The 25,902-nt window shown below is 38.9% G+C and overlaps 1 protein-coding gene across 3 annotated transcripts in view; it reads right to left on the bottom strand.

Annotated features, from left to right (window-relative positions):
- Positions 1-222: 222 nt before the first annotated feature.
- The window catches only part of SEC23IP (SEC23 interacting protein), a 42,875-nt gene continuing 17,195 nt past the window's right edge, over positions 223-25,902 (bottom strand). Inside the window, exons 8-19 of one of the 3 annotated variants that reach the window (XM_035030349.1) lie at positions 25,498-25,639; positions 24,181-24,389; positions 23,485-23,603; positions 22,795-22,947; positions 20,547-20,642; positions 15,934-16,131; positions 11,522-11,677; positions 10,838-10,940; positions 8,794-8,979; positions 7,956-8,118; positions 7,389-7,490; positions 223-1,366 (exon numbers count right to left, since the gene is read on the bottom strand). In XM_035030349.1, coding sequence (XP_034886240.1) covers positions 7,409-7,490; positions 7,956-8,118; positions 8,794-8,979; positions 10,838-10,940; positions 11,522-11,677; positions 15,934-16,131; positions 20,547-20,642; positions 22,795-22,947; positions 23,485-23,603; positions 24,181-24,389; positions 25,498-25,639 — 1,607 coding nt within the window. In that variant the 3' untranslated portion in view covers positions 223-1,366; positions 7,389-7,408. The remainder of the gene's footprint in view (positions 1,367-7,388; positions 7,491-7,955; positions 8,119-8,793; positions 8,980-10,837; positions 10,941-11,521; positions 11,678-15,933; positions 16,132-20,546; positions 20,643-22,794; positions 22,948-23,484; positions 23,604-24,180; positions 24,390-25,497; positions 25,640-25,902) is intronic. The other 2 variants (XM_035030354.1, XM_035030356.1) reach the window with 2 other exon arrangements.

Below are 25,902 nucleotides of genomic sequence, written 5' to 3'. Positions count from 1 at the left end.
GCCAGAGAAAGGCAAGCACTGTTGCGTCCTCAGCGATCGAATGAGGTGGCTGGCATGAATTATGTTGCCTGAGATCACGTGCAGCTCTAAAATTGTTCTGTCCTAATTCAATTATTAGGAGCAAATGCTATGAATTAACTATATACAGCAGGGACTCACAGTGAAAAGTAAATGAACACTGAACTCACAGGCATATTTTTAAGGAAGACGAGAAACGTTTGCTGCTTTTTAAAAATGCAATTACTATTTTATTCACACTAATTAGAATATATACACAAAAAATGTGTATCATATGTTGCTTTCAAAAAATTCTATGTTCCATGAGAACTATGTAATAAACAGTGTAAAATGTTTCTACCGCATAACAAAAGAAGAAAAATCAGCATTCCCATGTATTAGGAAAATATTTAAGATAATTTGAAGTTATAATAAAACAAAGTGAAATATTACAGAACAGTCTTTTCAGGAAGTAGATTTATAGTCTAGAAGCAATACATTTCATACTTTGAAACACTTTGGTATAAGTGAAATTAATACAAAGCAAAAAAAAAAGAGAAAAAAAGAAAAAGAACAACAACAACAAAAAAAACCCAAGAAACTCTACTTTGGTTCTCACATTAATTGAAAGTTTAGCAACGAGGCAACTGCACAGCTAACTCAGATGACAAAATGGAAAGCCTCCCGTTTGCCCCCCAATGACCCCACTAGCGGACATGGATGTCCCGGGAGAGCACCTCCCAGGACTTCTGTGCTGCAGGAGCATCTCACTTCCACAACTACAGGCTCAGCGAGCGCTTGAAAGGCTTCATAAGACCTCAGATTCAACCTGGAATATAAGCAATCTTGGCTACTTCCTCTTAGACACAAATGACCCCTCAGTAAAGCAGCTGGGAACTACAACTCACATTTAAAGTAGAACATAAATTTTTGGAAAATCATATAACTATGGTTTCTCAAGAAGTCCATACTTGAATAAAAGAACATACTACATTAATAAAAAAAAAATGCAAGTTTAATAGCCCATTGACAATAGGTCTTTAAGAAACAGAAATAACCGTCTGCATGCCACAAATATTTCTTCATTGATATCACGCATTACTTTGACAGCTGTACAACTAACCTGATCTGAGGAATTTTTAACTGCATCATTTTTAAAATTACATTTTCTTATCTATACTGTCCAAAGGTGGTACTGATTTTCTTCATTGTCTTTTTGTTCTGTAGGTTTTCTTTTAAATGACTTCCTACTTGTGAGAATTCTTTCTGAGCCAATATTGATGAACCACTTTTCTGTCATCCATCACAGGAGCAAAGTGGGAATGTCCTCTGAGAGTTTTCTCAGCAATGTAATTTCTACTCCAACTTTCTGGAAAGACAAGAAAGTCTTTAAGAGAAAAAAAGAATCCTTGGTGAACTTTGCAAACTTATAGTAATAATATACTATGCACTGTTGTTCCTTCCTGAAGTAAAAGAATATTCTGTCAGGTGCTCAGCTTTACCACACCTGCACCATTAACTGCCTCCGAAGAACCAGGCCTGTGAGCACAAGGCCTCGGGGCTTCTGAAGGGACAGAAGTGCGGCTGGGAGTGTTCAGTGAGATTGACTAGTGTGGTAGACCTTCAGAACAAAACGAGTATAGAAAGTAAAAGAAAAAATTTCTGTCAAGTTCATGTGAGGCTTTTTAAAGAACAATTCTAAAAAGGACTAAGGGAGATAAACATGAAGAATTATTCAACAGAAGTGCTCTCCATTTACACGAACCATGTATAGAACTGTCAATATTCTAAATTAATTATTTTATAGTATTAAAACAGTATCAGGAACTTAAGTTCTTGCCCAAATTTTATAACCAAGTATAAGAAGAAAGAAAACAATGAACAGTGAACAATTATGTGTGAAATTAAAGGTTCTTAGTTTTTCTTATTAGGTGATATTAAAATCCTAGAACTACACTGTTTGGGATTTGTTTTGCTTCTGTTTTGTGGAGAGAGACTGTCAGGGGTACTTGAGTCATTTCAAAATTCATTTGGAACAAGAGCCAAGACTTACAGGATACTGAGAACTTGCCCTGAGACAGTAAAATCTATCAAGTTACAATCACTAAAACACCATATTTCACTAAGTGTAAGACACCATCAAATGTAAGATGAACCATTATTTTATGTACCCATGCAAAGAAAAGGAAAGATGCTCAGGATACAGAGTCTAAAAGGAGACAGAGACCACCTCAAAAAGTGGGGACACTGGATGGCTACAGCCTCAATGAGGGGTAGAAAAAAATAACCCTTCCTCTACAAGGGACAGCAAAGAAGTCTGTACACGTCTTCCCTGACAATGGGAAGAAGGGGAAAAATATTCCTTGGTATTTGAACTGGTCCCCCAGCCCTGCCAGCCCACAAATTTTGTGGTCTGAATTCACACTAGCAGCATAGTCCAAAATATGTCAAGCAGAGAAATTAGTTTAAGAGGACCCAAGTTGGTAATGACCCCTCCCTCCCACACCCCCAACCCCTCCCCCCCCCAGTAAATGGCAGAAAAAAAATGCAAATCATCTCGGGAAGAACTCAACTGCCATCCAGGCAACAGCTGATTAGAGGACGCAGTCCAAATTTAAATATAAAATGTGGAATCTGTATGACTTGAAATCAGTGAAATATGGTAGGCAGATAAATAAGTCTATAGAAGAGATGTCCCAAAGCCTAGAAAACAAATACTGGGTACACTTATCGTGATGAGCACCAAGTTATATTTGGAAGTGTTGAATCACTACATTGTACACCTGAAATGAACTTAACTCTGTATGTTAACTACACTGGAATTAAAAATTTTTTAAAAATCAATTTTCCCATCAAAAAAAAAAGAAAGAAAACAAATACTAGGCATATAAAAAAATGTCAAACCAGAGCATTTCATAAAAACATCAGTGACAAAAGGATACATTTCAATATATGGCACAGGAAAAAAAAAAAAAAAAAAAAAAACTAAGAAAAAAGTTAAATCCCTCTCTATTCTTCTAAACTATATTCTTTTAAACTTTAAAGTTAAGTGAAAAACAAAACCATTTAAGAACAAAAAAATTTAACCATAATTATTGAAATAATAAAAAAATTTTTTTTTAAAGATTTTATTTATTTATTTTTACAGAGAGAGAGAGAGTGCGCACAAGCAGGGGGAGTGGCAGGCAGAGGCAGAGGGAGAAGCAGGCTCCCCACTGAGCAGGGAGCCACATGCGGGGCTCGATCCCAGGACCCCGGGATCATGACCTGAGCCGAAGGCAGTTGCTTAACCAACTGAGCCACCCAGGTGCCCCAGGCCTACCTATTTTTAAAACATGCTCTCTACCCACCCAACCCCCAAAAGCCAAAGCATAAGCAAAAATAAAAGGCAAATGTCAAACTGGAAAACAACTCTGCAGTGACAAAGTGTTAATACCCTTAAAATATCATAACTATAAATCAGAAACAAAAATACCCTACACCACACACCTCCACACCTTTTGCTCAAAGGCCAAGACTAGACAACTGACAAGAAAGACAAATGGCCACCAAAATATACCAAAAATGCTCCATGTCACTAGTGACGGAAATATAAACTAAAACAATGATAAAAATTCATGGCTATCAAATCAGCAAAATTTTAAAAAATGGTAATACCCAATGTTGGCAAGGATACAGGAAAACCAGCACTTATATCGACATGAAAATTGAGCAACCTTTCTGAAACACAATTTAACAACAGGTGTAGATCAAAATCCTTTGCAAATGTGCAATATTCTTAGATTCAGCAATGCGACATGTAGGAGTTTATCCCAAACAGATATGTGCAAAAGGTACATGCAACTATATGTCAGATTTATAATAAAGTTGGAAAAACACTAAACACCCAACAATGGTAGAAAACTTAAGTACTTTAATAAATAATAGAACTATAAAATGGAATACAATGTAACTATTAAACATCATGTATCACCAAAGCATTGTTTGTATTAGTAAAAGATTAGAATAACCTAAATGCCCATCAACAACGAACTGACTAAAAAAACTATAGTGCAGCAGTCAATGGGATACTACACAATCATTACAAAGAATGAGACAGCTCTTATGTTCTGATAGATCTACTTCTCTCGGTCTGAAATGATCTTCTTTCCCCAGATACCCACCTGGCTTACTTGCTTCAATGACACGTTACCAGTGAGAGTATCCCTCAGCATCTTATATAGAACAGCAACTTGTCCCATCCTAAGTGCGCTCCCTCTCTCCCTTACCCTGCTGCTCTATTTGTATCATCTGGCACACTGCAATGGTTTATTTACTGTCCATCCTCCCCCAGGGGAAAGAGGATCCTATCTATATCAGTGCCCATACTCCCCTCCTTCATCCGCCACCAGGAAAGACGCATCCCTGCTCCTTTCTTAAGGCTAAACGCTTCACTTGGCCTTGGCCCCTTCCCACACTACCTTTTCAAGTATTTCCCTCCACAATTAGCCCCTTTTACTCTTTCCTTATCAATTTCACCCCTAATACTGGATCATTCTCAGTAGTAAACAAACACACCTTAATATCATAAAATGTCCCCATCTTATTTCTATTATCCTTCACAGCAAAACTCTTTCCTCTCTGACCCTTACCTCTCCTCCACCCACTTTACCTCTGCCATGACATGAAAACACCTTTGCTCTCAAGGTCACCAATGATGTCCTATGTTTGCCTCAAGCCAATGGCCAAGTCTTGGTCCTCTTCTTCCTTAGCCTCTCTCTCAGCAGCACTTGGACACTGCTGACTACTCTCTCTTGAAGCAGTCTTCTCTCAGCTTCCCTGAGATCACAAGCCCCCAAATCTTCTTTCACTTAAATGGCTCCTCCTTGTCCACCAGACCTCTTCTCTTCTCCACTTACACACTCCAAGGTGATCTCATCCTGTTTCTGGTTTCAAATGGCCACATATATGCTGATAACTGATTTTAAGGTCATTACCTTTATCTCTGAGCTTCAGACCATCAGCTCCAGGACATCAACTACTGACTAAACAGAACTACAGATCCCCATCCCCACACCTCACAAAAAAACTATGCTCTGTCCGCAAGCCTTCTCAGGAAAAGGTACCATAATCCACCCAGCTGCTCACATCAAAATCCTAGGCGTCATCCTCAACTTCTTTCCTTCCTCCTTCATGATGAGCTTATCTGGAAGTCCTGGACTTCCCTCCCTCCAAAACATACCTATGCTCAATCATCTCTCACCACCCCTATCACTAGAGCACCAGTCAATGTCACCACCAGCCTCTTAACTATTCTTCCTTCCTCCCACTTGCCCAGCAGTCTGCCCTCCACCCAGCACCCAGAGCATTCCTTCTGAAGTCTAAGCCAAGTCATATCACTCTTCCCGTTAAAACCCTTCCTGTTTCCATTATACTTTGAGTAGAATGCAAAGGCCTTGCCAGCTTCCTCATAATCAGACGCACCCAACCCTCACTCCTCTACTCCTGTGTTCCCCTTCATTTATTACCCCTAGCCATACTGGCCTGCTTTCTGTCCCTCAAACGTGACATGTCTCTTCCCATCTCATGACCCTTGCAGCTGCCCTTCCTTCTGCTTGGATCGTTCTCCCCAAATCCTCAGATGTGCACCTCCTTCTCATCTTTCAAATTTCAACTCCAGTGTCATCATCTCAGCAAGGTCTTCCCCAGAAGCAACCCATCACTCACAATACCTTCCTATTTTATCTCCACAAGACCTATCAATATCTGAAATTTACTTACGGATTAGAGCACAGGTATACTATTGATCTCCTCCTGGTAGAAGGTAAATTCTTTAAAGGTGAGAATACTATCTTATTTTCCACTTATCCACGGCATGAAAACTGGTGCCTGGCACATAGTAAGTACCAAATAAATATTTGTGGACCAAATGAGAGACTATTTTGTAATTGAAAATCTGAACTGGGGTAGCTTTTGACATTACCTTTAGTTTATTTTAGTACTGTAATACCAGAAATGGTGAGAACAGATAAAACTGTATCAAGAGTCTGATTATAAAATGGCTTTTCAGACCTCTTACCTATCTGTTGACTAAAACTCCCTAATATACATTATGAAATGATCTAAGTGTACATTAATGGAAAATTGGCTAAAAAAGATGGAATATAGCCACATTACATTACTATGTAGCCATGAAAGAGAATGAAAAAGATACAAGCCAATATGGAAAGCTGTGCAAGTTATAAGGCTGATCAAAAACATCAAGTTGCAAAAAAAATACGTTCAATGAGATCCCTTTGTTTTTACGCGCACGTACATTTAATTGGATGTACATGGGGCAATCCAAGGAAACCCTACTGAAAGTGGTTATCTCTCCAAAATAAGAAGGTGGAGGCTGAACTTAACATTTATTATTTGAAAATTAAAAAGTGGGGCGCCTGGGTGGCTCAGTCGTTAAGCGTCTGCCTTCAGCTCAGGTCATGATCCCAGGGACCTGGGATCGAGCCCCACATCAGGCTCCCTGCTCAGCGGGAGGCCTGCTTCTCCCTCTCTCACTCCCCCTGCTTGTGTTCCCTCTCTCGCCGTCTCTCTGTCAAATAAATAAAAATAAATTCTTAAAAAAAAAGAAAAGAAAATTAAAAAATGCCAGGAACGGGGCACCTGGGTGGTTCAGTCAGTTAAGCGTCTGCCTTCGGCACAGGTCATGATCCCAGGGTCCTGAGATCAAGCCCCACGTCAGGCTCCCTGCTCAGCGGGGAGCCTGCTTCTCCCTCTGCCTGCCACTCTTCCCTGCTTGTGCTTGCTCTCTCTCTGACAAATAAAGAAAAAAAGATTTTATTTATTTATTTGATAGAGAGAGACACAGCAGACATGCAGATAAAAAGATGCCAACAATGTGTGAATGTCCAATGACATCATTCAACAGATGAACCCTTCCCGTTACACAAGAAAAATAAACCTCTATTCATTTAAGGTACTGTGAGTTGGATTCTGTTACCTACAACCAAAGGAATTCCTAACTGATATTCCTGGGAACATCTTTTAGAAAAAACCGAAAATAAAAGAACTCAAAATCTTATGCAGAATTAGGAAGAAAACTGTAACATGTCAGAAATATAGCTTGCAAACCAATTTCCCTCTTTAATGTCTCTATTCTGAATTTTTTTAAAAAAGAAAAAATAAACACTAGGAAGAAACAGAAAGAAGAGAAAATTCTAGTCAACATCAACTCCATAAAAAAGACTTCAGAGGGGCACCCAGCTGACTCAGTCGGTGGAGCGTGTGACTCTTGACCTCAGGATCATGAGTTCCAGCCCCACGTTGGACATAGAGATTACTTAAAAAAGAAAAAAAAAAAAAAGATTTCAGAATGAAACATTCAGATTCTATGTACACAATAAAGATAAACTTACACAGTGACACTGAAGTCCAATCAATGCTGGGGCTGTTCTGGACTAATGTTCATTGTTCGATAAATTTCTTTAAGTAACAACAGGGCAGTATCTTCAGATTCCCTATCACAAAGAAAAGAACATTTTTACTTAAGAGACCTCTATGCCTAAAGGTGGAAAATGCAGACTTTGTTCTATTCAACCCTCACTAAGAAAGGCAAATGACAATACAGTTAAGTGTCGTTTTCAAGCTGTCCTTATAAACTGGATGGATACCGATCAGCTACAAAACAGCTATGTTGCAATCCTCCATGGGGACAGGATGGCTTTTCAAAGTCCCTACCACTCCCATTCTGTGAAAGGTATCCCTACAAAATCAGTGTGCGAGTACCAAAGGCCTTTGGTCAAAGAGAGATGATACACTGCCATCTTGTGGATAATAAAGGGGGAAAATAGATTTTGAATATATGGCAGTTGTAATTAATATTCCAACATAAATGATAAATCAGTTAAAGAGTCTCCCTAAAACTGCTCTATGTGCTAGCACCTAAAGGCTACATGAATGTTATCAAAGAAGAAACCACTTACCAATAGCATAAATGACTCTGAAGAGCGAAAAGATATTCATTAAAACTCTCTATTGGCTTTTCTTGAAGAACGTAGTCAATTCGGCGGCCTCCGTTTAGCATTCCAACCTTTCCTAAGTAGTCCTCATCCTTGGAAAAATCTGGACTTTCAACAATCTTTTCTGCTAGAATTTAAACCATTTCAATATCAAAGTCAATCACTTAATCATTATCCTTTGACTTTAGCTGACTTTCTGGGCTCAAGAGAATATCGCTTGACACACGTAGCAACCTGGGGAACTACCAGGCTCACTTCCCATTCCTCCAAAGAGCCAGGGGAAGGAAGAGGGGCTGGTTACCCGAGAGAGAGGAGAAAGAGCCAACGAGCTGACAGAAGTTTTGAAGAAAAGGGGTGAGAGAGCATTGTAGAAAGAAAGGAAACAGAATTAGAATCCGAAAGAGTCAAAAACATCATGGCACAATGACCTAACAACGCAGATAAAGTCTATAATACAACAACACAGGGAAACAACAACATCAGGAAGATAACTTCTTACAGTGGGTCTTTAAAATGCTTCAATACAAGCTTTGCTCTCAACACTGATATTCCACTCTGGCCTTGGAAATCTCAACAAAAACTTAAGATTGTAGAGTAAAAAGTCCAGCAAATAACAGGCAAAAACCCAGAAAAAGACTGACATGCATTTTGAAGTAGTTTATCCTAACAGATTTTCCTTTATAAAAGAACCTCTACATTTTAACAAAAAAGACCAGAAAGGAAAAGCATCATTAAATAATTCGTAAGTATTATGTTTACAAATAACACTTGTACTAGAAAATGCCTCAAATGTCAAATTTACCTTCAACTACTTGTTTTTCTTCTTCTTCTTTGATTTGATTGGCCACTTTTTCCAGTTCTTCTTGCAGCTGAGTTGAAGAGGTGTGAGCGCGGGCAAACTCGTTTAATGTCTGCCAAGCACTTTTCAGGGAGCTAATAAAACCCTGCTTCAAATCAGATCCCATACGAGAGAGACTGTCTTTCAACTCTAAAGAGATTAAGATGACACATCAAGTCAGTCACTGGATAAAATTCTGTACCACAAAAATTAAAACAAAAGTTAACACTCTTCTCAGACAGGATAAGTCCTCTCTTAAAAGCCAAACACACAGAGTTTCTCAGCCAAGAACTCTCAGCATATTAAAATGTTTTGTAGAGGGACGCCTGGGTGGCTTAGTCAGTTAAGTGTCTGCCTTGGGCTCAGGTCATGATCCCAGGGTCCTGGGATCGAGCCCCACATCAGGCTCCCTGCTCAGCAGGGAACCTGCTTCTCCCTCTGTCTGCCTCTCCCCCTGCTTGTGCTCACTTTCCCTCTCTGACAAATAAATAAAATCTTTAAAAAAAATGTTTTGTAGAGTCTTGTTCTGTCATTTTTTTTAACAACTAAAGCCAAACAACCCAAAATGTATAAATTTCCTCTCCACAAAAGGAAAAAAAAAAAAAAAAAGGTGGGAAGGAGGAGTTCAAATACCATAAAAATGTAGGCATATTCATGTACTTTTTTCCTGTAAGTTAAAAAATATGTGCCCACAGGATTAAAAAGATGACAACGCTTCTAATCTGTAATGGTAAAATGGTTTCGACAATTTGAGATTCTAATACAACCACAATATAAACTTCTGATTTAAAAATGAAGAAACCCCTGCCTTTTCTACTTTTGTCTAATAAATCCTATTTGAATTCAAGGTACTTGAGCATCAAATTTCCCATTTTAACTCCAAAAGAGTTAAATATTTTTTAAAAGCACGATGTAAGAAAAAAAAGAAAGGAAGGAAGAAAGAAAGAAAATCCAATTTTCTTTTTTTTTTTTTTTTTAAAGATTTTATTTATTTATTTGACAGAGACACAGCAAGAGAGGGAACACAAGCAGGGGGAGTGGGAGAGGGAGAAGCAGGCTTCTGCCGAGCAGGGAGCCCGATGCGGGACTCGATCCCAGGACCCTGGGATCGTGACCTGAGCTGAAGGCAGTCGCCTAACCAACTGAGCCACCCAGGCGCCCAGAAAATCCAATTTTCAATAAAAGGGTATGATCAGGGGCGCTTGGGTGGCTCAGCTGGTTAAGCGACTGCCTTTGGCTCAGGTCATGATCTTGAAGTCCCGGGATCGAGTCCCGCATTGGGCTCCCTGCTCAGTGGGGAGTCTGCTTCTCCCTCTGACCCTCCTCCCTCTCATGTACACACTCTCTCTCTTTCTTGCTCTCTCAAATAAATAAATAAATAAATAAATAAATCTTTAAAAAAGGGGGGGGGTATGATCACTTTCCTCCTTCTTCTCCACTGCACTCCCATCCTTTCTACCCAAACCTTTAAACCTATGGAAGATACATACCATAACAGGCAAAAGAGAAACATAAACCCCACTTGGAATTATTACTGATCCATTATGTTTAATGAACATTTTTAATTGGGAAAGTTTATCTAGTTAACAAGGAAGTAACAGCTCATTTGACTTAGCATCAAGTTTATTTCTTGTTGGTCCTTAATTCATGTGTTACTCTGCTTCCCAACTCCAAACATTATGACGAAATTCTATCAAAATCCAAGCATCTCATCACTTTAGTACTGACTTCCCCCATTCCTAAGTATCTCAACCATTAGAACGCCTTATCAAGGAGAAAGTCATCAAGGAGAAGCAACTCATTCAAAACTTTCTTTATAGCTCTTCTGAACATTTAATAAACAGGTTCTAAACACATCAGGCACTTAAGTAACATTAATTTTGTCAGAAAGGATCTAGTGTTAAAATTTTCATAATTCAATTACAAATGACAGGAAGGACATAATTCATTAGGACTAACAGATTACAAAATGAGAGGAAGGAAACAAGTTATAGTATTTGCTTCTTACCTAAATGAAGTCTTTTTCTGCCTTTGTGATGTGGAATGAGAACTGCTTTCAGGTCCGAATCTGGAACAATCATAGGCTCTAATCTATACGCCACTGGATCAAGCTGTAAAAAAAAGAATTGTAAATTTAGCAAAAGCTCTTTTATCTTGAGTTATGTATCTTGATTGGGCAACAAAACAGATAACTACCAAACCAGAGATTTTTATTTTTTTCACAAGTTATTCAGCTACTGGTAATTATAAGACGACTTCTAAATTTGTGAGTAAAATTACTTTGCAAGCAAAGCAATAGAATTATTTCTTTGAACAAAGGCTTTCTGGTAGAAAAGTTTATTGGACAGTATCAGACTATTCTCTGTTAGGACAAAGAGTTGAGTTGTACATCAAAATCAGAGTTAGTTCCTAAGAAATAAGAATCTGAGAATCTGGGGCTCCTAGGGTGACTCAGACGGTTAAGCGTCTGCCTTGGGCTCAGGTCATGATCCCAGCATCCTGGCATCGAGGCCCACATCGGCTTCTCCCTCTCCCTCTGCCTGCTGTTTCCCCTGCTTGTATACTCTGTCAAAAATAAATGGAATCTTAAAAAAAAAAAAAAAGAAAGAAAGAATCTGAGAATCTTAGGATTTACATAGGTTTCTATGTAGGTATTTCATCTTCAAAATAAAAAGTAGTTCAAGTCACTCACTGGATGATAAATATTGAAGAATCCTTTACACGTAGGAAGCCTGTAGTTCTCATCTATCCTATCCACTCCTCGAATAGTGAGAAACATACCAATTGGAGATCCCAAGGCAAAGAAAATCTCTGGTTCAAAGTCTAATGAGTTGTAAACAACAGAAACCTAGAAAGAATCAAAAAACAGTATAAGATCATCATTCCAATGTCATATTAAAAAAAATTCAAAGTTCCAGCTGGAACTGCACTTAATTAAAAGCATCTCAACACAGAGGAAGCCACTCTAGGTGTGTCCTATAATGCTTATAATCACTGTCAGCTATTTCAATGGGAGAAAAAATTTCTCTTTAAAATCTTCATAGACTATTACATCCCCTGTCTATACTTTTACTTGTTGTCCAGCATAATATACACAGTATACAGTAAGCATTATATTTATTATAATCATAAATACCATTAAAACTGCAGACTCTAGATTCAAACTGTCTGGGTTTGAATCCTGGCTCCACACCTTACTGTGTGACCTTGGGCAAGTTTCTTAACCTCTCTTGCCTCAGCCTGATTCCTCATCTATAAAATGGGGATCATAACAATGCCAAACTCATAATGGGGTTGAAAAATAACCTAATCCACATATAGTGCTTAGCACAGAGCCTGGCGTATTTTAAGCATTCAACAACTGTTACTTCTCTTAAAACTACCATCTTTGTTTGTTCAAGCAAGTTTCTTTCCAGTAGAAAAATGCTTTGTCCCAAGAAAGCCTCTGTTTTGGCAGCTTGCATGTAGCCCCTCAGCTCACTGACAATTGCCTAGAGCAAGAGAAAGCACCTACATTCGTGGCACTCTAAAGTTTACAAAACTCTTGTTTCTTGTTCAGTGGCAGGATAGAGGTCTTTGTCACTTGAGTATCCTGAGAACGAAGAACAATGAACAGCATAATCCAAGAGCACGACAGAAGCCCCCTGAAAGGGGGGGTACAGCAAGATTATCGTGTCCACTTCTCCTATGATGACACTGAGGCTCAGATAGATGACGTCACTCACCAAAGAGCACTCAGCCAGTGAATGGCAGAATGAGGACTCCCAAATTCCAAATCCAATGCCTTCTACTACACTAGGCTGCCCCTTCTAACAAAGTCTAGACTGTACATCCCTTGGCTTGCCCTCAGATTTGCAAATTCAATGGTTTCTGCTACTGATGAGGGCCACAAAGGACACGCTCTCAAGATTATGCATTTCCCCCAGCTCCAGATTAAAAAAAAAGAAGAAGAAGAAGAAGAAAACACAAAGTTAGGAGAAAAATTACCAACTGGAAAAGGTATTTACAACATAAGAGCTAATATCCTTAACATACAGAAATTCTTAAATATCCAAAAAGAAAAAAAGAAACTCAGTAGAAAAGTAGGTAAAATCAACACTTCACAAAAGAAAAATGCCTAGAAGATATATGAGAAAACATCTAACTTCTCTAATGCTCAGGAAGACAGTGAGACACCATTTTCCCTACAAGGTTATCAGAGAGATAAATGAAGTTATTAAAAAGAAAGTAAAAATCTTCTGTTTCCATGAAAAAGTCATTTCTTCGGAAGAAAGTGATGAAAGTGAGAACACTACCTATCTGTAAAGGAGAATGATAGCACCAGTGTTAGTGAGGAAAGAGAGGGGTCAGTCTTATAAACTGCCTATGAGAGTACAAACCGGCACAACTTTTTCGGGGGCAAGTAGAAGTAACTACCAGAATTTTCGTGTGTACATTCTTGGACCCACCTACCCCACTTCAACTTATTTAACTGAAGGAAATAACAAAGAATGTGCACAGAAAATTGGTTTAAAAGTGTTCAGCACTGGATTGCTTAAAAGAGTGAAAAACTAGAAACTGCCTACATGTCCAACGTTATGGGTGAAACTGTATCTCCACAAAAAAGACACACGTACCAGTACCTCAGACCTTATTCAGAACTAGGGTCTTGACAGCAGTAATCAAGCTAAAATAAGGTATTTAGGTGGGCCCTGATCCAACACGATTGGCGTTCTACAAACAGGAGAAATCTGGCCACAGAGACAGACACACAGAGGGACAATGACGCAGACACAGGGAGGAGCACGTGAAAACGGAGGTCTGGAGAGCTGCATCTACAAGCCAACGAGTGCCTGGCAAACTGCCAGAAGTGGGAAGGGACCAAGGGTTCTCCACTGTAGGTTTCAAAGGGAGCGTGGCCCTGCTGACACCTTGCTCTTGGACGTCTAGCTTCTAGAACTGAGACAATAAATTTCTGTTGTTTAAAGCCACCCAGTGTGGGATACTTTGTCACAGCAGCCCAAGCAAACTAATACATCCAGTAACAAGTAAATGACAAATCATTATCTGTCCAAACAGTAAAACAAAACAGTCATTACAAATGACAGAAATATTTACTGACATGGGAATATATTCATAATACAGTGTTTGAAAACAGCAGTATAATGTTTTGGTAAAACATTATATGTAGGATTTCCCCATTTTTGTTAAAACATATAAATACATGCTTAAATAAAAGTCTAGAAGACCTTGTTCAAACAGTTCACAGGGGTTAGTTCTGGCGAAGGAGAGTTATGGTATCTTTTCTTTTCTCTTGCTTAGGCAGCTTCTTGGCTTTCTGGCAATGAATGATGCACACTGGCTACTGTTTACACTGCCCCACAACCCTCTGGGTAACAGACCCTACTTGCCCACACTGGCCTACCCACCGTGGAGGTGGCATGTGACTTGGGCTGGCTCAAACAACCCTGTGCCCCATTCCCCAGGCAGTACAAATTGGCTAAAATGGACCTGTAACTCAAACCAGGTCAAGCATATTTTCCTAACTGGACCTACCAGGGGAGATTTCTGTTCCTCTGTGGTCATAAAGCTATAAGGAGATGAGCATACAGACAATGACACCCATGATTCCAGGTTCATGGAGAAAGGCAGCTCCCGGACAGGGACACACAGTGACAGTGTCCTGGTCACACGGAGCCCCTGGCTCCACAAGTCCCACAAATCTCCTTCTATACTCTGATCCTTCACAGTTAAGCGAGGAAATATCTGCCCTTTATTTGCTAAAGTATGTTCAAGTTGGGGCACCTGGGTGGCTTAGTCGGTTAAGCATCTGCCTTTGGCTCAAGTCATGATCCCAGAGTCCTGGGATCGAGCCTCACTTCAGGTTCCCTGCTCCACGGGGAGCCTGCTTCTCCCTCTCCCTCCGTCTGCTGTTCCCCCAGCTTGTACGCACACACATGTGCTCTCTGTCACATAAATAAATAAATCTAAAAAAAAAAAAAAATGTTCAGGTTTGCTCGTATTTAAAAAGAAAGACATTTTTAAAATGCAATCTTTATCAATGAATTGGGTTTAAAAGCTTGAACAGACTATTACAAACATCCTGTTCCATTTTCTGCCTTCTTTAAATCAGTCATGAATTCACTTAGGATAATGGAACCTTACAGACACAACTATAAATATACTGAAAGTAACAATGTCTAAAAAGATTTTAATACTTCTAAGCCATTGAGATATAAGTATATTAAAGTATATTATTAAATGTAGCACTGTCAACTCCTTGGTCGATTTTTATAGAAATCTTCCTGAAAAAGAAAACAAATTTTTTCTTCAAGGGGAAGAATTGTGAATACTAAAAAATGTAAGGTAAGTGAATGCAGCAAGCTTCTCTCACAGAAATTTCAGTATATAGTAGTCCCCCCTTATCCAAGGGGATACATTCCAAGATCCCCCGTGGATGCCTGAAACCTCAGATAAGACTGTATTCTATGTACTTTATCTCTGCCGATACGGACCTACCTATGATAAAGTTTAATTTATAAATTAGGCAGGGTAAGAGATTAACAACAACAATAAAAAAAATAAAACAATTACAATAATACACTACAATAAAAGTCATGTGAATGTAGTGTGTCTCTCTTGAAATGTCTTCTTGTACTATACTCAGCCTTCTTCTCGTGATGATGTGAGATAGAAGGGCTACGTGATGAGATGAAGCGGGATGAATGACATAGGCTTTGGGATGTAACGTTAGGCTACTACTGACCTTCTGACCATATGTCAGAAGGAGGATCATCTGCTTCCTGACCACAGACGACCATGGGTAACAGAAACCACAGAAAGCTAAACAGCAGGTAACTCGGGACAACTGTGTTCACATGATTTTCCAACTACTGCCATTCCGTTGCTAGTAGCTATGAGAGACTAATGTTATAAAATAATGAGTGGTGGAAAAAATAAATTTCAAAATAAATATTTTTTTATTGAGAGAAGTATACAATCTTACTGAGAGAAAATACTTTCTCCACGCCCCCCATAAACGTTGACTATTTAAAGCCTACTCCAATAATAAAGATATGTGATTCCAACATAAAATATGCAACCCTAATCAACATGTAAACTTACCTGTCCAGTGCCAACTTCAAAAGACTCATAATCAACATGCACAGAAGACACATAAGCACCAACTGGAAGTTTCCTCTTGGACTCGTGAGATTCTGAGGGGAGGGAAGCCATTTCTTTAGCTTTCTGAGCACTTTCCTCTTGTCCCTTTGTCGAAGCGGCCATCGCTGCCTTCTTTCCTAATGCTGCTTTTTTCTGTTCCTGTGAAACACCAAAATTTCATAACACAACCCTGAGGAAAAGTTAATCAGCTATCTCTATGGAACATGCTATCTCAATGCTAAGGAATGATCAGTAATTTCTTAGGCAGTGTGGTGATCAGAGAAATGGCCTTCTAAATATTTAGGGAAGAAATGCCATGATTTCTACTATTTACTTGAAAATTCTTAAGAAAAAAAAATGATTAAGAGACTAAGGAAAAACCGCAAAACAGCTACAGTTAAATCTAAATACTGGCTATCATTACACTATTCACTCTACTTTTCTATATAACTTAAAATTTTAATACAAAATGCCAACTATCTTCCTTTATGAACTCAACTTTAGACAGATTAAAGTACCATATAATTGTGAAATACATACTTCCTAGAAAGATGTGAATTTGGGGAGAAATTTCTTCATTCAACATGTTTACACCCATTATGTCTGCATGGAGCCACTGACAAGTCTTCCTCAGAACCATTTTGGGAAGAACAGACGAGCACACTGTGGTTAGAGTCCCACAACGGAATAACAACTCAGAAACAGAAAGGAATGGACGCAATAATTGGATGAACCCCAAAAACATTATTTTGAGTAAAAGAAGCCAGATACAAAAGAGTACAGGACGCTGATCCCATTTATATGAACTTGCAGAACAGGCAAAACTCCACGGTGACGGAAACCAGAGTAGGAGTCGTACGGTGGGAGGAGCGGACTAGAAAGAAGCAGGAGAGAACCATCTGGTGACAGAAATGGTCTAACTCTTGCTTTAGGTGGTGATTACGCAGGTGCAAAAACTTTCAAAACTTACTACGCTGAGCACTTAAGATCCATGTATTTCCATAAATAAGGAAGTAAACCAAAGCTCTGGGAGCCTCGGTGGAACAGGTGTATCCCTGCAGTAGTGAGATCAAACCCACTCCCACAGACACACGGCAGCCACTACATGAGGGGAATGTGACCAGCTGCCACGGGTGGACTTCCCCGTTCGCCACAAGCCCTCACTTCAAGGTCCTCACTCCCCACACTGCGGGGGACTGCGTCGTCTCGGTTTGAACAGTCACCCATGGCACCTGAACAGAACAGTTGACCAAACCGGCCTGTCTACTAACGACTTCCAAACACTAGGCAATCAGGGAAACAAGTCTGATTGTTTAATTCAGTAGACAATAATACAGAAGAAACAAAATTGTCTGCCAGCCTTCTTTTCCACTTCCTTTTATACCCCCATCACCTCTCACTGAGTCACTGAGTAATCACAATGAGTGCTCTGAGACTGCTAACAGCCTCTTAGTGCCCCATTGCCCTGCGGCAGTGGTTCTCAAACAATGTCCCCCGGAAACTGAAGCAAGAGGTTTACTGCGCTAAAACGAAACTATGGTCCAATTCACACACAAAAAAATTTTAAATTAATTCAATTAAAAAATACACAGAGGATTTGAATAGACGTTTTCCCAAAGACATACATACACATGGCAAACAGGTACATGAAAATATGTTCTACATCATTAATCATTAGGGAAATGCAAATCCAACCCACAATAAGGTATCTATTACCCAACACCTGTTAGAATGGCTATCATCAATAAAGGCAATAGATAACTAGTGTTGGAAATAATGTGGAGAAAAGGGAATGCTTGTGCACTGTTCATGGGAATGTAAATTGGTGTAGCCACTACAGATAACAGTATGGAGGTTCCCCCCAAAATTAAAAGTTAAATATACCATATGATCCAACAATTCCACACTTCTAGGAGTATAACCAAATCAAACAAAATCATTGTCTTAAAAAGACATCTGTACCCCTAATTTCATTAGCATTATTTACACAATAGCCAATATATGGAAAAAACCTAAATGTCCATTGATGGATAAATGAATGAAGTTTTGGTGTGTGTGGATGAATATGTTTGTGTGTATATGTGTGTATACGTACATACACACACAGAGGAATATTATTTATCAATAAGAAAAGAACTCTTGCCATTTGCAACATGGATGGACCCTGCGGACATCATGCTTTGGGAAATAAGTCAGAAAGAGAAAACCGAATGCTCTATGATCTCATTTAAATGTGGAATCTAAAAATCAACAAACATAAAATGGAGAACAGATTGGTGGTTGTCAGAGGTGGGGTTGGAGGGTATAGGAAATGGGTAAAGGGAGTCAAAAGGTACATCCAGTTACAGGATTTTAAAAAACTTTTTGTTTTTTTTAAGTAGGCTCCATGCCCAGAGTGGAGCCCAATGTGGGGCTTGAACTCACAACCCTGATATCAAGACCTGAGCTGAGATCAAGAGTAAGATGCTTGACCACACCCAGGCACCCCTAAAAAAAAACCTTTTTAATCAAGTTAATAAAATTGTCTCAATTTTAAGCTTAGCACCTTTTTTTTTTTCCTTTTTTCCTCTAGCACTCCGTATCAGCCAGTAGGCCCTAACCAATAGCAAAAGAAAGCAAATGTTAATGGGAAAATCAGGAAGGAATCAGTATGTTCAAAAATTCATTTATTATAGACACATTTGCTCATGGCTGAAATTTTATAATGTAGTTTATTGCACGTATTTTTAAATTTTAAAATTTCTAAAGTTAAAATTTAGACTAAACAGATGATTTGATACTAAATCGTAATTTGTAATAGAATAAGCAGGTGAGCATTTCACAAGGTTTGGTTAAAAGCACCATGACTCTGATGGCCATAAAAACATTCTTGAGAACCACTCCCTTACAAGAGAAAATACAAGCTCCTACACCTGCCATTCCAGCCTCCAGGACCCCTTGTCCTACCCTATTCCCAGCTCACCTGCTGTTTCAGCCATAGGTAAACACAGCCCACTCCTGGAAGGCCATTTCCCCTGATCCTACTTGTTTTTTTTTTTTTTTTTTCAGATTTTATTTATTTGACAGAGAGAGAGAGAGAGAGAGATCACAAGTAGACAGGCAGGCAGAGGGAGAAGCAGGCTCCCTGCTGAGCACAGAGCCCGATGTGGGGCTCGATCCCAGGACCCTGGGATCATGACCTGAGCCAAAGGCAGATGCTTAACCATCTGAGCCACGCAGGCGTCCCCCCTGATCCTACTTCTTCAAACTCAAACATCAACACTTGGGGGAGCCTTCTCTGATCCTCCCCGGCCCCTTCTCCCCAGGCCAGAACTGCCACCCCTCCCCTGGCTCTGACAGCATGGACAGCACTCCGTTACAGGACCGATGGAGTCACCTGTAGTCCAATCTCTGCCCCTAACTAGACTACATACCCTCAGTTCATCTCCAGATCCCAAATACTGACATGGTGCCTGAGCCAAAAGATACTAATAAAATCTTAAATAATTCAACTGCTTAAGCTAATCAGAACAAATCAGTTCCAACTTTATAGTCTTTACATATAAAGTGACATATGCTAAGTTGTAAATACATAACACAAATAAAAGAACCACAGAAGTTCAAAAGATGGATCAACAAAGACCATGTTAACAACAAAAAAATAAAGTAGTCACCCTAAGTACTCATATTTCTAAGTACTTAGAAAATCTCTGTAAAATTAATTCGATTAAAAAAATGAAAATTAGGGGCACCTGGGTGGCTCAGTCGGGTAAGCATCTGCCTTCGGCTCAGGTCATGATCTCAGGGTCCTGGGATCAAGCCTGCAGAGCCTGCATTGGACCCCTGCTCAGCGGGGAGTCTGCTTCTTCCTCTCCCTCAGCTCCTCCCCTCCCGCTGCTCATACTCGCTCTCTCTCAAATAAATAAAATCTTTAAATAAATAAATAAATAAATAAATGAAAATTAAATGAAACAAGTGAGTTTTTCCCAACTGCTCTATTTCTTTCTACATGCTTTTTAGTTGTTGCTTTGTTTTGTATTATTAAGAATTTTTGCTTTTTGGTTATTATTTAATGAGATTTTAGTGGCTCTATTCTTATCTCTTTAGATGGTGAGGACTAAGAAGGGAGCAAATGAGCTAACATTTACTGGGGGCTAAGCTTACATGCATTAATCCAACCCTATAAGGAAGGTAGCATAATTCACATTTTGGAAATTAGGGAAATCAAGGATCCAAAAAGTTGAGCAAATTGCTCATGAATAGGGAGTTAATAAGCAGTTGAACTGGGATGACCAATTCATCTACCTATCCAGGGCTTACCCAGTTTTTACACCAGGAAATCCCCAAATACCAATTTTAAAACTGAAAGTCCTTCGTCCTGGGAATTCTCTTCAGTCCCAGGAAAACCAGGATGGTCAGCTACCCTAACTGGGATTGAAATCCAGTTCTGGCTGACTCCAAAGTCTGCACTTCCATCAGCTCCACCACTGCACCCTTGCCTAACCACACTGGTATTAACAAAAACTTCCAAAATATAAACAAGCTAGTAAAAGATGAGTTTTGGTTTCTGTTTTTAGGGCACAAATGAACTTTACCAGTTTAAATGCTTTCTGTTTTACAAAGTTAGCGATCTTCTTTCTGGGTCCAAGGGGTATGCCCATTTCCTTCAAGTCATCAACCGTACACATAAGCTTTAAAAGAAAACAAACAAACAAGCACATTAGTTAATCGGTCTAATGATCGATAAGTGAAACTGAAATCAGGAAATGATAAAAAGAAACCATACCATCAAAAGCAACCTAAGATCTAGTCAATTTTTTAAAAGCTAATTTGCTTTTGAATCCTGGATTAATTTAGGCTGTAAAACCTGAGCCCTCCACATCTAAACCATTCTAGTCATGTTTGGCAGAAAATATATGCATGTTGTACAAAATTCAAAAGCTACACAAACAAGCAATGAAGTCTCTCCCCTCCACTCCTGTTCCAACCACCCAATTCTCTCAGCAGCCACTGCAATGTGTTCTCCTTCCAGAGACACCTTCGGTATACACAGCACCTACATGGTTTTCCTTGTGTGCAGCCTGCTATGCAAATGGGACTGAACTGTGCTCTTTTCACGTAACGTATCTTAGAAATCATTGCCTACCATTACCTCTGACACTGCCTCATTTATTCAACAGCTGCATTCCATTACATGCATGCACCATAAACTATTTCACTGGTACCCTACCAGTGGACACAGAAGGTGTTTCTAAGGTTTTGCTATCATAAACAGTGCTGTAGAGAGTATCCTTTTAGATACTCTTGTGTGAGTATTTCTGTATTTGGAATTACTCCTGGCAAACTGCTGTGGCAAAAGATTTTTGGTATTTTTTGTATTTTAAAAGGTATTACCATCTTAACTATAGGGAACAAACTGAGGGTTGCTGGAGGAGAGGCAGATGGGAGGTATGGGGTAACTGGATGATGGGCATTAAGGAGAGAACTTAATGTTATGAACACTGGGTGTTAGATGCAACTGACGAATCACTGAATTCTACCTCTGACACTAATAATGTAGTATATGTTAAATTGAATTTAAATAAAAAATTTTTTAAATAAAATTTCCAACCCTACTATCATTTTAAATAGACTAAAATCTTCATCAAAAAGAAAGTTAATCCTCATTGAAAAGAAAAAAAATAAATAAAAAATTTAAAAATAATAATGAAAGGGATTACCAAATTGCTTTCCATAGAGGCTGTACCAATTTAGTCTTACTAACAATACGTAAACCGTGCCCACTTACCCTCACCCTGGCCCCACGGTATATTAACAAGCTCCTTACTTTTGCCAAACCGAAAAGTTATAAAAAACTCATTGCACTTTCAATCTGCCTTTTTCTCAAGAGTTTTCATATGACAAGAAGCCATTTGTTATTTCCTTTTCTGTGTATCATCTGTTCATAGTCTTCACCTATTCTACTGTGTTGATGGTCTTTGTGTAACTAATTCATAGGAGCTTTGAATAATAAGGAAATAAGCCCCTTTGTCTCTAATGTGTGTTCCAAATATTCTTCTTAATCTATCACTGGCCTTCAGATGGTGTTTAAGGCATCTCCTGCTATGTAATTTTTCTTTTATGGCTTCTGGGTTTTGTGCCATACTTATTAGAAGCCCTTCTAGATTATACTAAAAAACAAACAGGGCGCCTGGTGGCTCAGTCGGTGAAACGTCTGCCTTCGGCTCAGGTCATGATCCCGGGGTCCCGGGATCGAGTCCCACATCGGGCTCCCAGCTCAGCGGGGAGCCTGCTTCTCCCTCTCCCACTCCCCCTGCTTGTGCTCTGTCTGACAAATAAATAAATAAAATCTTTAAAAAAACAAACAAACAAAACTCCTGTGTTTTTCAATTTTTAAACATTTAAGTCTCTGCCTTATCTGAAATGTATTATGATAGAAGAGTATTCAAATGATTCTTAATTTTTGATCTTATACACAGGAAAAACAATTTTAAACGAAAATGAATCAAACTGGGGTGCCCAGGTGGCTCAGTCAGTTAAGCATCTGCCTTCGGCTCAGGTCATGATCCCGGGGTCCTGGGAGCCCCGCATTGGGCTCCTTGCTCTGCAGGGAGCCTGCTTCGCCCTCTCCCTCTGCCTGCTGCTCCCCCTGCTTGTGCGCACGCTCTCTCTGTCACATAAATAAATAAAATCTTTAAAAAAAAAAAGAAAATGAATCAGGGCAACCCTCTCAGGTCCCCTTCCTCTTTGGGAGCTTTGTACTATCACTTTACTATCGCTCAATAAACTTTGATTTGCTGCCCACCAAAAAAAAAAAAAAAAGAATCAAACTATCCTTAGTACCAGAGATTCCATATCAATCTTTTCCTTTTCAAAAGTGCTAACATATTCAGAGAGGCTAAGTGCTTCCAGAGTTTCCTGCAAACTTAGGACTTCTTCATTTTCAATGTCAAGGTCACAAGACTCATCCAAAGTCAACTTTGGCTCGTCAGGCATCTTAAGGAAAAAAAAAAGAAAGTCAGGGGAACACTGCAAACCTCAGAAAAACTACCATAAAATGTCTCCTGATCTACAGCAAATCTTAAACAATTTTGTTCCATACAGAAATCATAACTTTAGGTAGCTTATCATCCAAAATCTGAATATTCTAAAAAAGTATATCAATTGAATAATAAATCACTCTTGCTCCCATTTCCTACAATAATTTACTTAGCATTTTTTTAAATAATAAACTTTCTCTCACATTTAAATTTATAATCCATAAGGAAGACAAGTGAGAAACTCAAAGAAGTTAAATGATTCTATCACACATATAAACCTCAGGGTACTTTGATTTATAAAAACATTTCAGGAGTGGCTGGCAGACTCAGTCAGAAGGGCATAGGACTCTTGATCTCAGGGTTACAAGTTCGAGCCCCACATTGGGTGTAGAGATTACTTACATAAACTTAAAAAAATACATTCAGGAAACAGTTCAGACTTTAGAAAACCGTTTGACTTCATCTCTAATCTAAATATGTAACCAGGCCATACCTGCTTTTCCTGAAAACGTGGCTGCCTCACAACTCCATTAGCAACAGCAAAAGCCCCAGGAGACTTTGACAAATTCAAATCCTTTTGATTAGACAGGATGTCAAACAATATTAAAGAACCTAAAAAAAAATCATATTTTGTTTTATAAATAACTAATACTTTTATAACACCAAGTAAATTCTCCTACTTTTTTCCCCACAGTCCCTAGGCAGAAGTCATACAAAAGTTAAATGTCAATCAAGATCTGATCATCAATATTCTTGTTTTACCGAAACAGCAGAATAAATTAAAATATAAAGCATTCCTAGGTAATTGAAAAGCAAAGGCAGAACCTAAACGCATTCATGTCTACCCTTTATAAAACTTAAAATCCATAATTCTAAATCTTGTACTAACAATGTCACCCTCACTAAAAGCAGCGATTACTCAACAAAAATTATGTTTAAATGTGGATATTTGGGCGCCTGGGTGGCTCAGTCGTTAAGCGTCCGCCTTCAGCTCAGGTCATGATCTCCAGGGTCCTGGGATTGAGCCCCACGTCGGGCTCCCTGCTCCGCGGGAAGCCTGCTTCTCCCTCTCCCACTCCCCTTGCTTGTGTTCCCTCTCTCACTGTGTCTCTCTTTGTCAAATAAATAAAATCTTTAAAAAATAAAATAAAATAAAATAAAATAAAATGTGGATATTTGACAGTTTTACCTAAACTGTGACCAGCAACAGAGACTCCTCCTTTGAAGTCTGGATTCCGACTCATAAAAAGTGCATGAAGACGGTTTATCTCCATTCCCACTTTTTCCACGATTGTCTGACAGTAGGTGGGGCTATTGTAAAATAAAATATCTAGCAAGGTCTCATTGGTAAAATGACGAAACCGACCAATACTTGGTAAAGTGATTTTCTTAATATTCCTGTTTTGGAAAAAAAAAAAGTATATTCAGACCTAGCCCCCTTACATCTACAGACTTTTTAAAAGTTTAGATAGTGACTTCTAAATATACAATGAGTATAGGAATCCCACAGACTAATTATGAGTTGATTCTGTAGACAAAGTTCTTATAAACGAATCAAGCAAAACAGTCTGTGTGCTTACAACTGTACTGTGAGTCTGGGGATTCTCCGAAGAGTTATCACATAAAATAAGGCCTATGTAAAAATTTTTATTTTTATTTTTAAAGATGAAAGGCTGCTTGTCCACTTTTCTTCCACTTAATTGGAAAGCAGGATACCTGACCCAATTTTTGGACAACAGGGAATATAGCAAGGAATGAGAAAGGAGTTTCATGCACTGAAAATCTTTCTTGATTTGAGAATGGACATAGTCAAGTTCACGAACATCCACAGAGAAAAATCACCCTCTCATCCTAACAGGACCTGCCATGGAATAATATACGGAATAACACAGAATGCTATTTGTAGAATTAGTTTTATTAAACCACGTGCCCTGAAATATTATGATCTTCACTAAAATCCAGATATGTTATTAGCCCTGTGTCCGAGAATAAGTATTATCTAAATCTGTGTTTCTCAATTGGGAGCATTCAAAATTGAGTGGAGCACTTTTAGTTGTCACAGTGCCTACAGATGTCGCTGGCCTTTAACAAGGACTGGCGATCTTTTTGGCTGTTGGGGGTTTGGGGTGTTGTCCAGTGGGTAGAGGCCAGGATGCTCCTAAACATCCTACAATGTACAGGACAGTCCCCTGTCTAAACCACTATAGATTAAAATAGTATTCTAAAACTGGCTTACAGTTCTCAGATTCCCTGAAATATTTATAATAGGACTGCAGACATAGGCATGCACCCATGTGCACACACACACGCACGCGCACAGAAAAGTAACATATAAACGTTAACAGCCAGTGTTTAAATCATATACGTCAGAGCAACTATATCATTTAAATAAAGGAATGTATTTGTTGAACACATTTGTTGAAGTTACAATAAACTATTTCATATTATGGCTTAAATTTTGAATCTAAGTTTGACTAATCTGAACGAGTTATCAAAGTCCACACACCTGTCAACGCCTGTGGCATCCCCACCCAAGGAACTATGCCAGTGAACCGGAAGGAATTCCACTCTGCTTACTTTCCGGTCGTCTAAAGATTTCTTGAAATGTGTCTGCAGCAATTTCAGGGAAACCACCCTAAAATCATCCACTTCAAAAAAAACAATCAGGGAAGACAAATTAAACCGATTAAATTTCCTGGTTTGATGGGTAGTTAGTAATTCCCTCAAATACGCTAGTACTTTTTATATAACAAACTTTCTAAGAAAAAAAATAAGAATGACAAAATCAGTCCAAAAAGGAAAAAACCCAACCTTTAGGAAGCTCTTTTTTTTCAATGTTTTAGAGGAATGTATAAATGACTGAAAAACATTTAACTACCATTCCTGGAAGGCAGCTATGGGTACAGACTCT

This window comes from Mirounga leonina, unplaced genomic scaffold (genome assembly GCF_011800145.1).
Source record: "Mirounga leonina isolate KUSES-001 unplaced genomic scaffold, KU_Mleo_1.0 Mir_114, whole genome shotgun sequence".
NCBI classification, from domain to species: Eukaryota; Metazoa; Chordata; class Mammalia; order Carnivora; family Phocidae; genus Mirounga; species Mirounga leonina.
This window is presented reverse-complemented; position numbering and strand designations above follow the sequence as displayed.